At 42.4% G+C, this 16,278-nt stretch overlaps 1 protein-coding gene across 2 annotated transcripts in view; it reads right to left on the reverse strand.

Moving 5' to 3' along the window:
- Positions 1-16,278, reverse strand: part of LOC126272437 (tensin) — a 2,382,193-nt gene that overhangs the window by 627,530 nt on the left and 1,738,385 nt on the right. For both annotated transcript variants that reach the window (XM_049975310.1, XM_049975309.1), the window contains one exon: positions 4,532-4,567. In XM_049975310.1, coding sequence (XP_049831267.1) covers positions 4,532-4,567 — 36 coding nt within the window. The remainder of the gene's footprint in view (positions 1-4,531; positions 4,568-16,278) is intronic.

A 16,278-nucleotide genomic window follows, 5' to 3' on the forward strand; every position in this document is an offset into this window, starting at 1 on the left:
TTACTGCATTGTGTACGTGGAGTTAGGGGAAAAAAATTACTGCTTGTCACATCTTTCATCCGACTCCCAGTGTTAACACGAAGTGTCGGTTTGTTTCCCATTACAACAAAATTATTTCCAAAGCGGAAATTTACGCGCCCATTCGAAAGACCGCTCCCAAATTAGTTTAGTCCGATATGCATTTTCTGGATGTGTGTTAGCAAGGACAGTAAAGAACGAAGATTACACAACAATCCAGCAGACATAGCAGCGCTGCGTGCTTGGCGACAGAAGTCAGCGCGTGCCAGGGCAGTGCTGGAGAACTGGCTATTCTTCGACTTTTACTGTCCATGTTAACAGTATCTATAAAAATAATATCGCACTAGACTGATCAAGGACCGCTGTGTCGAATGGGCATGTACAATTCCGCTTTAAAATTAATCATATTGTTTGTTACGGGAGACAATCGACGCTTTCTGTCGACACTGTGCGTCGAACAAAAGATAAGCACTATTTGTTTGGATTGACTCCAGTTACACAATGCATCTACATCTACATCCATACTCCGGAAGCCACCTGACAGTGTGTGGCGGAGGGTACCCTGAGTACCTCTGTCGGTTCTCCCTTCTATTCCAGTCTCGTATTGTACGTGGAAAGAAGGATTGTCGGTATGCTTCTGTGTGGGCTCTAATCTCTCTGATTTTATCCTCATGGTCTCTTCGCGAGATATACGTAGGAGGGAGCAATATACTGCTTGATTCTTCGGTGAAGGTATGTTCTCGAAACTTTAACAAAAGCCCGTAAGGAGCTACTGAGCGTCTCTCCTGCAGAGTCTTCCACTGGAGTTTATCTATCATCTCCGTAACGCTTTCGGGATTACTAAATGATCCTTTAACGAAGCGCGCTGCTCTCCGTTGGATCTTCTCTATCTCTTCTATTAACCCTATCTGGTGCGGATCCCACACTGCTGAGCAGTATTCAAGCAGTGGGCGCACAAGCGTAGTGTAACCTACTTCCTTTGTTGTCGGATTGCATTTCCTTAGGATTCTTCCAATGAATCTCAGTCTGGCATCTGCTTTACCGACGATCAACTTTATATGTTCATTCCATTTTAAATCACTCCTAATGCGTGCTCCCAGATAATTTATGGAATTAACTGCTTCCAGTTGCTGACCTGCTATTTTGTAGCTAAATGATAAGGGACCTATCTTTCTATGTATTCGCATCACATTACACTTGTCGACATTGAGATTCAATTGCCATGCGTCAATTCGCTGCAGATCCACCTGCATTTCAGTACAATTTTCCATTGTTGCAACCTCTCGATACACCACAGCATCATCTGCAAAAAGCCTCAGTGAACTTCCGATGTCATCCACCAGGTCATTTATGTATATTGTGAATAGCAACGGTCCTATGACACTCCCCTGCGGCACACCTGAAATCACTCTTACTTCGGAAGACTTCTCTCCATTGAGAATGACATGCTGCGTTCTGTTATCTAGGAACACTTCAATCCAATCACACACTTGATCTGATAGTCCGTATGCTCTTACTTTGTTCATTAAACGACTGTGGGGAACTGTGTCAAACGCCTTGCGGAAGTCAAGAAACACGGCATCTACAAGTGAACCCGTGTCTAAGGCCCTCTGAGTCTCGTGGACGAATAGCGTGAGCTGGGTTTCACACGACCGTCTTTTTCGAAACCCATGCTGATTCCTACAGAGTAGATTTCTAGTCTCCAGAAAAGACATTATACTCGAACATAATACGTGTTCCAAAATTCTACAACTGATCGACGTTAGAGATATAGGTCTATAGTTCTGCACATCTGTTCGACGTCCCTTCTTGAAGACGGGGATGACCTGTGCCCTTTTCCATTCCTTTGGAACGCTACGCTCTTCTAGAGACCTACGGTACACCGCTGCAAGAAGGGGGGCAAGTTCCTTCGCGTACTCTGTGTAAAATCGAACTGGTATCCCATCAGGACCAGCGGCGTTTCCTCTTTTCCTCTTTGCAAAAACGATATTGAAAACAGGCGATGAAACACCAGAGAAAAATGTTCCTGACGACTGTTAGAAGAGGCACTATACGGGGTGTACCTTTTTGTAACACCATGTATATACCGTATATGCCCGAGAGAGTGATTATATTAAATTTAAATTTTTAAAAACGCTGTAGAAATAACACCACCAGTTAGAATGACGTCACATTGCAACAAAATATTATCGGAGAATGAGGAAAACGAATGGCAGAAGAAAAAAAAATAGTGTGAAAATTAATCAACAGATGGCGCTGTATGTGTCAGAATACGTAAATGAAAACACCCACTGAAGTTGGTATCAACACTCCGGGTACACGGCTTTTTCTCCTTTCGCGTCTGCGACGTTCGCCATGACTGTCTCAATTCAAGATCGCGCTCTGCTTGTAAAGCTGTATTAGAAGAATGATAACTGCGCCCACGTCGCTCGGCAGAAGTTCCAGACACTGAAGGATTTGAAAAAAGGCGTTGGTCCGGTGAGTGCCGTGGGTCTGGACAAAATGATTCGGAAATTCGATAAAGACAGTTTCTTTTGGTATGGAACCTGGTGCAGGGAGCAAACGAATTGATTCGACGTCAGTGGAAGCAGTGGCCACAGCAAGGCAGGAGGGGAAGAGTGGTGGTGTGCAAACGTGCAGTGGACGGAGAACTGCCCGAACATTGGACATACCCGTGAGCTCGGTGCGTAAAATCCTACGAAACATCCTTCAATACTATCGATTCAAAATCACCCATGTGCTCTAGTTGCTTCCTGTTGACCTGCCAGCAAGAGAGATCTTTGCTTTAGAATTTCTTTCTCGCGTGGAAGTAGAAAATGATTGGTCGTGATAGATTTTGTGGACAGACGTAGACCACTTCAATCTGACAGGATACGTCAAAATACAGAATAGTCGCATATGGACAACGGAAATTCCACACGCACATCAACCAGTACCACTTAATCCTCAAAAGGTTACTGTTTGGTGAGGGTTTACGGCATAATTTATCATAGGGTCATATTTTTTTCGGAGAGACGGGTACTTCCGGTCCTGTTACCTGTACCGTCATTGGTAGCTATGAGTGTCTTTTGCGCAACCACGTCATTCAAGCTCTCAAACACCGTGGATGTGTGGATGGCATCATTTTCATGCAAGATGGCTCACCTCCGCACATTGCAAATCCATTTCAGCAGATGCTGAAGCGCTTTTTCTGAAATGCTAGAATTATCTGCCGCCATTTCCCTACAGCCTGGTGGTCTCGATCACCTCATCTTAATCCGTGTGTCTTCCGGATGTGGGGCTATGTGAACGATGTTGTGTTCAGTGTTCCGATTGCATACTTAGCTGCATTGAAGGCACACATAGCGCAACACACTTCGATCAGTTGTGGAACATGCTGTTTCTCCATTTCAACTTGTTGCAGAAAACGGTGACAGCATATTGAACACATTTTGCGCCAGTCACACGGAAATTAATAATCGCCTTTGATTTTGATTGACACTTTTTATGCGGTTTTTGGCCTCAGGACAATTAAAAACAGATTTTTCCCATCCGATGTGATAGGACCTTGCGTGGTGCATGTGCTTACGTAACTAACAGTGTTACACCTGTACACCCAAGCACACTGAGCAGTATATTTGGTTCAACGTCAGACGTACACCTTAGGCATTGTCGTACGATTCATTTGTCATTTATAGTCGACCACTATTAAATAATGATGCTTGCAGAGCCATTTTTCGTCTGCCATCGTTTTCCCCCTTCTCTGATAATATTCCGTTGCAATTTGACATTATTCTGACCTGTAGTTTTAGTTCTACATCCGTTTGAAGGTTTAATTATAATCGCCTTGTATACATGAAGTTGCTATAAGTGGAACAGACATCGTAATTTTTAATATTTCTAATGAGTACTTAAATCTTCGTATCATTGGGTCCATTATTTTTCCAAATACAATAGTTGTTAGCATAAACGTGGCGTAAAGGGGCGTTTAAAAAGCTCCATGGTCGTAAGAAATCAATCGCATTTCACAAATCCCACACTTTATCGGTGTAAGGCTGGTGGCAATGATGTTCCGGAATCAGGTTTGCACACTGATTCATTATGCATGACGGTCCTGAAAAGAAGCCAATAATTCTGAACCGTTGACTTTACCCGTTGTGCAGATGCCTTTTCTCGCTGCTGCGTTGATTTGCGTTACTGAAGCGAACAGCTAGACAGATTATCACTGTCCCAGCCTGTTTGTGCACCATTTGCATATCATCGGATAAGATAGAGTATGAAAGTGCTTTAGTTATTCCTACCGACCAAGGTTACTAAGTATATGATGTGAAGATGTCCTCCGCGAAGATTATGGCGTGGAAAGTAATTAATTTTATTTTTAACGATGGTAAACGTTGATAACATATGGAAAACAGTTGTGCACCACACAGATTATTGATTACCGAGGTCCCAATAGAGGTGAGTATATAGCATTCCACTTCTAAGGTTTAAGCATGTAAGGACAATAGTGCGAAACTGTGCATTGTGTTCTCACCTCAGGAAGAGTGCTAGCCTCAGTCAGGGATCGTACCTGAAAAGAAGAGAAAAAGAAACAGATTAGAACTCAGTTGTCGGAGAACATATCTCTTTCACGAGCACATGAACGCATAAGACAGTATTAGGAAGGAGCACAGCAGAGGTTAAATAAACAGAGAAATACTCAAGGAATATGGAACCATCAGATGCAGTAGGTCCATCCGTGGTTCTGTACAATTATTATTACCCGCAGTGGCTTCCTCCATTGGCCGAGTAGTTATTTTCAAATGCCTTAGAACATGTCTTAATGAAAGATGTTTAAATAAAGAGCACCCACTGAGGAAGATGCAACTGCACCGACAACTGTTTACAGAATTATAGGTGATTATACTCTACAATAGTGAAAATAGGAAATATCAATTTTTATTCATCAGATTTGTTTAAAGAAATTCTTCTACTGTGGCAAGGAGGCTTATCCAATCATTTGAACTCCTAGATGATTTTATTTTAAGTGACGATAAGATATCTATGAGAACTGTTCTGATGATGCAGCCAGTTGTCCAGGCCGCACCATTCACATAGTCAATCGAGCCAAAGATTAATACATTGCAGAAATACATTCAGGTGCCGGCAGTTAGCTACGGAACACGGAGTCAGCAGCTGTAGCCACTACGCTACTGAACTTCTTTCATTATTTATTAAAGTGGTTCCTTACTCAAAATATAAAGAAGGATAGTCAGAACATGTATAAATAAAAATACCAAAAAGACGGAGCTTGGAGAATAGCTTCAACTCAAACAGTATATAAGGAAATAGAACTAGTAACAAGGACAATGAAATAGAAACGGAGCTCTCTCCTAGGGCATTTGATGACGACAACAGGAAACAGAATTTGCCGGAGAATAATAGCGAAGTTAGGGAATAATAAGAGCGGCATTAGACGGATCGCAGAAATCAAGGAGAACATGATGAAACTACAGACTACGATGGAGGATTTGAAAGGTAAACAGACGCACTCAGGATACTTCAGGACAAACATATCACACTATCAATGAAAATTAGCAGAGAATGGGAGGGTTGATTTCTGATGAGGAGAGAAAGGCACGATCTGAAGGAATGAAAAAGTATTGGGCCAACAAACACAAGAACATAATTCTTAATATTGACTAAAGTTGTCCAATGTAGGCCATAAAATAATAACAATAATAATAAAGGTGGTTCCTAAGCGTCCTCGCGCAAAACTTTTGATTTTGATGCCTCCTCGGTGGTTTGTGTATTGAATTTACTCCACAGTTGACTTAAGAGTCCCTTCATTGGATTTCACCAATCGAAGGAAACCTACTTGCACATTTGACGATCATTAGAAAACTGTAATAGCTTCCGGAATCGGACCTAGAACCCTTCATTACGAGCCTACCCTACTTAATTCTAAAAAACTGAGACGCTGAAACAGCAGTTCCTACAAAGCAAAAGAATCAACAGAAGCCTACGAGATGGAAGTGAAGAAAAACTGGTATATGCTTTATGCACTAACAGTACTTAAAACACTTCTACAGATTGCTTTTATTTTACACGTCCCAAACAATATCTGAGTTACATTTTTCGAGCTGTGATCTTCATGAGAATTCTATCTGTTCTGTATAATAGTACCACAGCAACTGAAAATGGAATTTAATATCTGGCAGATTCTATGCGATATAATGTAGCAATAAAGAAAAAAATTTACTATCATGGGCTTTCCTACTGCGTTATGTAATTACGCCTTAAAACGCTTTAGCACTCACTGCGCGTGAACTTCCATTTCAGATGGAGGGAAATATGCTAACAATTTTCCACTCTCCGAAACGGAATGAGCACACACAATTCCGCAATTACTGGTCGCTGTTTCTTTCTGAACATCTGGCTATATGGACACACTTTTTAAGGATAACACGAGACGTATCCAGAAGGTAACAGATGTTTTGAAATAAAAAATTAACAATATGGCAAAACCAAATTTTATTGTATATATATATTAAAGGTACACTCTTAAGCCATTCAAACTGAGGCGTACCGTGACATGTTTTTCATTGCCGTCTCTGTAAAAATCCGCCGCCTGCGATTGCAACCACTGGTTTATATCGGCATTTATTTCGTCATCAGATTCAAAGCGTTGTGTACCGAGCCATGTTTTTATTGCTGGGAAGAGGTGGTCGTCTCTCGGCTGTATGGTGGACGATCCACACACCTCGCATCCAAATCCGCGTACGAGCTCTCGGGTACGACTTGTCGTGTGTGGACGTGCGGTGTCGTGCAAACACAAAGCTTTTGCACAAAGTTTTCTCCGACGCTTGTTTTGTATCGGCCACCTAATTTCTGTCTGTGTTTGGCAGCACTACCCTGAGTTAACTGTTGTGTTACGTTCAACGAAGTCAACGAGAATCACTCCCTTAAAGGACCCAAAACACAATAGCCATGATCTTTCTTGCTGACAGCATTTGAAAACACTTCCTTGGTTTCTTGGGAGAATTTGTGTGTCCCCATTTCATCTGTTGCCTTTTTGTTTCATGTTTCATGCTTCTTCCAAGTCTCGTTCCCTGTTACGGTAAGATCGATAACTTTGTTACCATTTTTCTCGCAATCTACGAATAAGGTCAGTGCTGCAGCCAGTCTCTGTTCTTTGTGGTCTTCTTTTAGGATTTTGGGGCTCACTTAGTACAAATTTTGGGGTAAACAAGCTTCTCCGCGATAATTTCATCCACCAAACTCCGTGAAATTTGTGGAAAATGTTGCGAAAGTTCCGTGATCCTGCGACGACTATTTACAGGAATTTTGTCGTTGATTTTCATCACCACTTCATCAGTCACACACTCATTATTCCTTTTCGGCACACATCAGAAATGTCACGATAAATTTAAATTAGTTTCCTTTTTTTGTCACCAATAGCCTAGTCATAAAACTCGTCCTCACAAGTTGTGGGATTTTCTATTGCAGCGCGCATTTTAACACGTCACGGAAAGCAAAGTAGCGGAGCCCACGCTACCAGTGCTGGATTGGTACCGAGTGTGGGAATGCCACGGCATCAATACGGCTACTGTAGCCCAGTCCACCGCTACGATCCAGAAAAAAAACTTCTGTTACTTCCTGGATAGCCCTCGTACATGAAGCCCTTCCTTATCAATTCTTCTCCCCGTTATGCGAAAAAACCATATACCTCAAATAACCTCCGAAAAACTTTCTCAGGTCTATTTGACCATTTCTCCTACTTTACTTCTGTGTAATAAAATCGTAATATCTCGAAATGAACCAGAAATAATCAATAGACAGGTGATTATCCAAAATAAAAAAACTGACTAATAATTTTACAAAATGGTTATAATGGCTCTGAACACTATGGGACTTAACTTCCGAGGTCATCAGTCCCCTAGAACTTAGAACTACTTAAACCTAACCAACCTAAGGACATCACACACATCCATACCCGAAGCAGGATTCGAACCTGCGACCGTAGCGGTCGCGCGGTTCCCGACTGTAGCGCCTAGAACCGCTCGGCCACTCCTGCCGGCAACGATTTTATAGTCAATACTTTTGTTTCCGTTATTGAACAATTTTTACCACCGGGACGCACCTCACAGTGCGTGTATACCGTTCACTGTTTTATGGGACGAAGATTTTACACACGTACGTTAAGCGCCAGAGGGCAAACCTGGCCTCTCGTATTTCTACCGTCAGCTGTCGTGAAAGCTGGGGGCGCCTTTGTGGACTTCTCAGAATTCGAAACAGCGCAGCTATTCCGTGAGCCTTTATTTCCTGGTTTTTGTTGAGAGTCAGTTTATGGGCTATTAATTTTGCCCCATAAACCGATCCATGGATGAGAGGAATTTATGCTGATCATTTTATGGCACCATAAATAATTCACTTTTTCGTATTATTTCGTGCATTACAACAACATAAATCTAGACGAGTGTCAGCTTTCAGAAACGGATAACTGGCTTCTTCAAAAATGATTGACGCGCATGGTAATTAATATAACTAAAGTAGAATGTCAAAAGAAGCTCGTCATTTCATTAAGAGTGCAATTTAAAAGGCCTTCACACTTCTGTACAAGTTCGTAAGACGACGCAAATTCGCAAAGAAAAGGCACTTAATAAAGTTTGACTACTGATACATGCCAAGTCGATATTTAAAAGTGAACTCATTTCAGCAATAAAGCTAAGATTTTTAAAAATTAGCAATTACCACTTCTTATAAATGATTGACAAGAAGCAACAACACGTATTTAACAGTTTTGAACATGACTGTTATTCAGCAACCGTATATTAGTTTCAATACAGGATTAAACAGCCCACCGGTTGCACATAATCGTTAGTTTCATGGACCTAGGTTTCGACACCTACTAAGGGTGTCTTCGTAAGAATTTAACAGTTGCTGAATCCTAAAGTTACATTGCTAAAAAGCAATAGACGCGTATTTAAAAATTTCCCTGGGGTGCATTTCCTTCCTAGTTTCTAAACAAAGGATTTCCTCAGTCGATTTCGTGCGATGATGAAATTTATATTTAATTTCCATTTTTTCTATGAGACACAAAGTTCCTGTCTTTCAGACACGCACTGACGATCCAAAATATAATGCAACCTGCTTAATAGTAGTAGTAGTAGTAGTAGTAGTAGCAGCAGTAGCTTCATTCATCCGTAGATCTCTTTTTACAAGGATATAGGACACGTCAAAGTATTTACAAATTTATATCAATTTAAAATAAGCTAATTCGTATACACATATATTTACAGATTTCTAGTTAGAGACAATCATTAGATTTACTCTTGGTATACAATACTTTTTTTACAAATAACTTATTAAATAATGAAACGCCACATTGTTCACTCATATCTCACTATCAGTCACTGCACACACTAAACACACATTGTTTCGTAACACTTCACTCACTACACACACACACACACACACACACACACACACACACACACACACACACACAGACACACACACACACACACACACTGGTGATCGAAACTTCCCATTTGCTATCCTGAAAAACTGAGTCACCATCCCTCCATAATGAGTGAGATTTTGAGCTCAGAAAGAGGAACAGGTGTTAGAATTGTGCTATGCATAGTTTGGGGGTAAGTATTTCTAGAAAGGAAAAAAAGGTGTTATGTGGAATGTTGGATATTTTATAATTATTATTATTTTTATAATATTATTATTTTTATAATAATAATAATTATTATTATTTATTTGTATAACATTCTTTATCAAACCCATACTCTGTTTTAGCTAAGAAATCCTTCAATGTATAAAATGTATTGGAAAACAGGTACTTTTTAGCTTCCTTTTTAAATAAGTGTATTTTGGCAATTTCTTTAATCCCTTTTGGTAATTTATTGTACAGTTTTATTCCTTGGTAGAAAATGCTGTTTGAGTTTTGAGTTTATTTTTCCTTAATAAATGTAAGTTGAGTCTATCTCTTGTTGCATTGTATGGACAGAGCTGTTTGTGCAGTAATTACCAATGTTATTTTTGATGTGTACAACTGACTGGTAAATGTATTAACATGAAGCAGTTAAAATCCACAGATTTTTGGGCCATCTTTTGTAACGCATTGTTTCACGGATTCTACAGTTCGTTGGTAGATATATCGAGCTATGTGGCACTGTTGCCTATGCACAAGTCATGCAATTCCAGCGAATAACTGACCGCTGATGTGTAAACGCGGGGATGGTGCTCGATAGCGACCCAGATGGTAACAATCGGATTCACACCAGGCGAATTTGGTTGCCAAGACATTAACGTGTTTTCACTATCATGCTTCTCGAACCGCTGTTGCATTGTTCTGGCTTCGGACCACGGACATTTGTACTGCTGAACGATGATATGGTCGTCAGCAAAGACATCAAGCGTGAATGGATGCAGGTCTGCAGCTGACGTTTACTACCATAGGTTCCATGCAAGTGCAGGAGAATGTCTATCATACCATAATGCTGCTCCCACCAAACTGCATCCGTGGGTCGGTGCACGTTTCGAGCAACCAATCGCCTGAATACCGGCGTTTGTGCAGACGACCATTGACCTGGTGTAGCAAAAACGTGATACATCAGAACAGCCGATACGTTTCCAGTGATACATCGTCCAATCTCAGTGATACCAATCCTCCTACAATCGTAACTGATGATGTCGTTGGGACAACATGTCAAAACGCACGGGTTGTCTGCTGCGAAGCTCCTTGTTTCACAATGTGCGCTGAATGGTATGCTCCGAAACACATGTGCATCCACCGGCGCTATGCTCTTTCACTAGATGTGCCACAAACTGACACCTACCCTACTTTACAGAGAAGACAAGCCTCCAAACGGTACGTTGTGTGAAGAGTCTTGGATGCCCAACCCCTTCGCGAATAGTGGAAGTTCACTGCCCTTCACCGTTTCCGAGATACTCTCCACAGGCGCTGCGTAATAATAGCCTGCCCTTAGGCAAAGACGCTTTATCAGTGGATTTATCCACTTGCAGCGGATATCTTCGTTAGGGAGTCCCTCATCCGTCTTCGCTGGATTAACATACTTTTTTAACTACGTCACGTGCCCCAAACACCGTCAGGGGGCATCCAACCTTATAGTGGGCATCGGTCATTATGTTTTTCTTATTAATATATACTAGTGACTTCTTGCTGAAAAATAGCACTAGTATATTGTTATAATTTGCGGATATTTTTCCTCAGTTGCCATTCCAATTATTTTTATAGTGTAAATAAGAATAAAATATTACTCGTATTTTGTAAGTAATGTTTGTTGTAGTTTTCAGACAAACATGTTTCGCCTGCTTCTGTTTAGGCATTACAGTGATTTTTCCGCCTCTTGTTCTTTTGGCGTGTCCATGAAGCTTTTGTAAGTATCTAGTAAACACAACATTAGTTTTCAGTTCACTGTATGTCACAGTCATTTCACTAGATGTAACTAAGTAGGTTAGTATAGAATATGCTAACTACTGGGCGATGTTTTCAGCTAAGTGAGTTTTTTGCGTTTGTAGGGACATCACGATCTTGCACGCTAGTGTTTAGAATTCATCATGTGCAAAATTCTACTACATTTATAGAAGGAACAAGAAGGGCGGTTAGAGCCATCTGCGATGGTGTCATCAGAGACCTATTCATCGATTAAATTGAATTTACTCTCGTCTACGAAAAGAGGATTTTCCAAGGAAACCATATGTGTATCCAAGTTCTTCAGAAACCCGCCGCGCGGTCTGTGGCGCCTTGTCGCGGTTCGCGCCGTTCTCACCGTCGGAGGTTCGAGTCCCCCCTCGGGCATGGATATGTGTGTTGTCCTTAGCCTGAGATAGGTTAAATTAGATTAATTAGTGAGTAAGCCTAGAGACCGATGACCTCAGCAGTTTGGTCCCATAGTCCTTACCATAAATTTCGAAAAACATTTCAGAAACTCTTGGATTTTAGTGAAGTTTGCTTTTGTTTTATACAGTTTCATCCCTCTGTATTTTTGGAATGGTGTAGGGTTTCTCTGGATGGCGTCCTACTAGACGTATATGAACCGTGCGAATTATTGTACAGCGTCAACTGCGGAGGAGTTTCAGAAGCCGCAATACTGAAAAGCTTTTTAACTTCGTACCTGACGTCTCTCTAACTGAACAATCTCCGCAGGCCCTATCTTTCTCCATTTGAAAGGCGTACTGGAGTTAGTCATCGATTTCTCGTTTTTTACAGTGTCGTTCGCAAATTTTTATAACTTTTCCAAGGTTTAGGAGATTACTCCTTCTCGTAAAGGTATAAAATTGTCTTCCATTCTTCTGCAACGCCTCATAATTTTTGCCTTGTATTGTCTCTTCTATCTTCAGTTAAGTGTGCTTTTAGAACCTCAGAGTGTCTGTCAAATGAGTCAATGATGTACAAATTGACAGTATTGTCACCACTGTACTGTGGTTCTGCTTTGCGTGAATACAGTTGTCGGCAGCAGTGAACGAATTAGCCGGAATGTAGATGGTTTTCAAGCAGTTATTTTCTCTTCTCTTCATTGCTGCTTCTATCGCGTGAACCGCATAGTTGGAGGAATCTGTTGTAAGGCCGTGAAGCCTACACCAACGTTCTTCAATGAGACAGAATAGGTTGTGCCTAGAGGGGTCTCTACGGTCCTGTTCACACTCGTCTGCAGTCGTGTGGAGATACGTAATCGGTTTAAGTAAACTCACGCTGATTCACTGTTTCCGCAAAACATTCAGAACTTGCGCGAGAAACTGAATTACACACATTAAACAACTAAGTTTGTGCAAGGCTCAGTGCAAGACACGAGACGGGCTACAAACGCACCGGCCGCTGGGATGCGGTGCACAGTTCTCTCCGGCAGCAATGAAATGCAAATAGCGAGACGTATATGCAAAGGCGGACGAGAACAGTCGAGTGTGTGGCTAGAAGAGCGCGGAGGGGTTGCGCCGCCGTCCAAACACCTGGGAGCAGCGCCCGGGCAGAGGGCAGAGGGCGTGGCCGGAGCAGCCCTACGGGGGAGGGAAGGGCCGCGCAGGCAGCTTCCCTTTAAGGGCGCGGCGCTGCTGCCGGCCCTTGACGGCGCGCACCGCTAAAGCGAAAGCTAACAGACGCGCCGCGCCGCGCCGCGCCGCGCCGCGCCTCCGGGCTCCACACGGAACTCGCAGCGGCGCTGCGTCCTATCCGCCGGACTCCCTCATCAATACTGCAGCTCCCATCACACCGACACTCCGTAGCGCGCGCGCAGTGGACACTCTGCCAAAAGCACTTCAATATACCAGCTGTCTCCCAACATATAACGAGTCGAGGCAGCACTCCTCGAGGGGGAAGGTTTCCGGTAGGATTCTTCCACTTCGCCCAACCATTCTATATGGAATCTACCTTCTCTAAAACCAGTTTAGTTGGTGGTGCAACTTCCAGTCTCACCAGACGTTTCATGGTCGTGACTGTTCTTCGCGGTTGGTCACCAACTCTCTGATCGAGCAATGAGTGCTGCCACTTAACGTGATGAAAAGCATCCGGACATTGCTATGTAATGCGGAATCGTGCACAAGATGTCAACAGAGGCGAAGGCGCTATAGAGAGCCTGTATAGGGAGAGGGTGGCCAACCGGACGATACGGCGGCCATTTTTCTGCCAGACTGCGGGCGGGACTTTTGAATGGAGTAGTGGAGTACACAGTCACCGAATCAAAAGCATAAGACAATATGGCGAAATCATTCGTTAAAAGCCTTCCTTTACAGCTATAATATACTCATAGTAGCCTACTGCGTGCAGCACAGGAAAATTTGATACAGTGGCTGTAAAAATTGTTCGTTACTTTCATTGATCTCCTTTAAAGTTCGTTTACTCGACATATTGCAATGAAAGTAACGTAAATAAAAAAATAGTGTATAGAATTTGTTTTGTATCGGAAGTGCATAAGGTTTAACGTATCTGTATTACGTCACATGAATGAAAGTCGTAAGCAGTTTTTTACTTGTGATATACTGAATACCTGCCGGCCGCGGTGGTCTAGCGGTTCTAGGCGTGCAGTCAGGACCCGCGCGACTGCTAAGGTCGCAGGTTCGAATCCTTCCTCGGGCATGGCTGTGTGTGATGTCCTTAGGTTAGTTAGGTTTAAGTAGTTCTAAGTTCTAGGGGACTGATGACCACAGATGTTAAGTCCCATAGTGCTCAGGACCATTTACTGAATACCTCTCGTAGATAACAAACGAAAAAGATTACAAAAGTCAGGTAATGTTAAATGTAGGCTACTTTAATAACGACCATATATAGCAAGAAAACTACCGTATTCCCTCCTATCCCACAATAAGTAGGCCTATTAAAAACTGTCTTCAACAGTACCTACAATTATACCATTATTTACTACGATTAATGTTTCAGCAACCACGAAAACTACCGAGCGAGGTGGCGCGGTGGTTAGACACTGGACTCGCATTCGGAAGGACGACGGCTCAATCCCGCGTCCGGCCATCCTGATTTAGGTTTTCCGTGATCTCCCTAAATCGCTCCAGGCAAATTCCGGGATGGGTCCTCTGAAAGGGCACGCCGGACTTCCTTTCCCGTCCTTCCCTAATCCTATGAGACCTATGACCTCGCTGTCTGGTCTCCTTCCCTAAACAACCCAACCTCCCACGAAAACTGCGGAAACGTGCTTACAACTTGCCTGCGTCAACAATCAGGCCATAATTCTGAAACCAAAATAATGCCTCTATTGGAACAACCAAATGTAGCACAACCTGGCATCGTTTACGAACGTCTGCAGAACGAAAAACAGATGTCAAAAACAATACTGCACAATTACTAGCGTGTTTACTTCAAACATGTAGGCCTACCGACTTCTTCACAAAACGCTTCATTATTTCAACTCGTATTTAAGATCGCAAACGCTAATTACGTATTAAAAACGATATACAACTAAATCGAACATGCATATACAATGCATAACAAGTCTCTCAATAATTCAAATACCTTTTAATCGTTTCCAAAAGTCCTCTGAAATTCAAAAATGGTTCAAATGGCTCTGAGCACTATGGGACTTAACAGCTGAGGTCATCAGTCCCCTAGAACTTAGAACTACTTAAACCTAACTAACCTAAGGACATCACACGCATACATGCTCGAGGGAGGATCCGAACCTGCGACCGTAGCGGCCACGCGGTTCCGAACTGTAGCGCCTAGAACCGAGCGGCCGAATCAGTAACAGCAGAGTGGCTGAGTCAGGAGAGCTCAGTGATTTCGGAGTAACAAAGCCACAGGGACACTTTGTAACAGTACAAGCGACCACCTTAAAACGGAAATCGATGCTAACGTTACACCTCTGCGAGGATTTCCTGAAAGTGACCGTGAGATAACCTGACGGAAACAGAACAATCAAACTGGGATTCGTTTCCGAATCACTCCAGCAGACTATAACCAACAGTAAACAGGTGGGTCAGGAAGAGACGTACTCTCAGCTCAAAAGAAAGTTGTAGCATTACATATTAAAACCGGTCGCCAGCCTAATTGGGCATTCTTGTATCAAGCAAAATGATAAAGTAGAAGGCAGTGCTAAAGCTAACCTAGCCTTCCTTGACACACACACTAACTCTTTCCTTAAATCTGCAACACAGTAACCTAACCTTGCAGATAAATGTGCTACTAACAAACAAATTGGCCAATGAGATAGTAAACAGTAACATATGCCTCTCAACATCACGTACCTTAAATGGACTAGATGTAACAGTTTATAAAACCAATCACCGACACACATGAACTAGGAGCGATACTGAACAGGGAAGAGCTTGAAATGATTCTGAATTTGAATCAGGGGGTCTGCTAATGATCACAGTCTATAACTCCATTGCTTAGTACAGGGTCTCTATGACTGTGCATTAATCAACTTGTATTACAATAGCTAACACAGTAAACAGTTCTTTCTTAAACTGGGTTTGACGCAACTAAACACAGTGCAGATCTAACTAAACTGTCTCGAAGGAGCCTTTAATATTGCTTCATTAACTAACTAGTCTAGTACATAAGTACCCTTAAATTTTCACGGTTTGAAGAACCATGTACATTAACAAAACTGCACCAGTATGTACGAGAAATGGTAAGTATTCTTATCGTTAATGATTAATTAAGTAATGTCCACAGCTCGTGATCTTGCGGTAGCGTTTTCGCTTCCCGCGCACGGGGTCCCGGGTTCGATTCCCGTCGGAGTCAGGGATTTTCTCTGCCTCGTGATGACTTGGTGTTGTGTGTGCTCTTCATCATCATTGACTCGCAAGTCGCCGAAG

Source organism: Schistocerca gregaria, chromosome 5, assembly GCF_023897955.1.
Source record: "Schistocerca gregaria isolate iqSchGreg1 chromosome 5, iqSchGreg1.2, whole genome shotgun sequence".
Taxonomy (NCBI): Eukaryota; Metazoa; Arthropoda; class Insecta; order Orthoptera; family Acrididae; genus Schistocerca; species Schistocerca gregaria.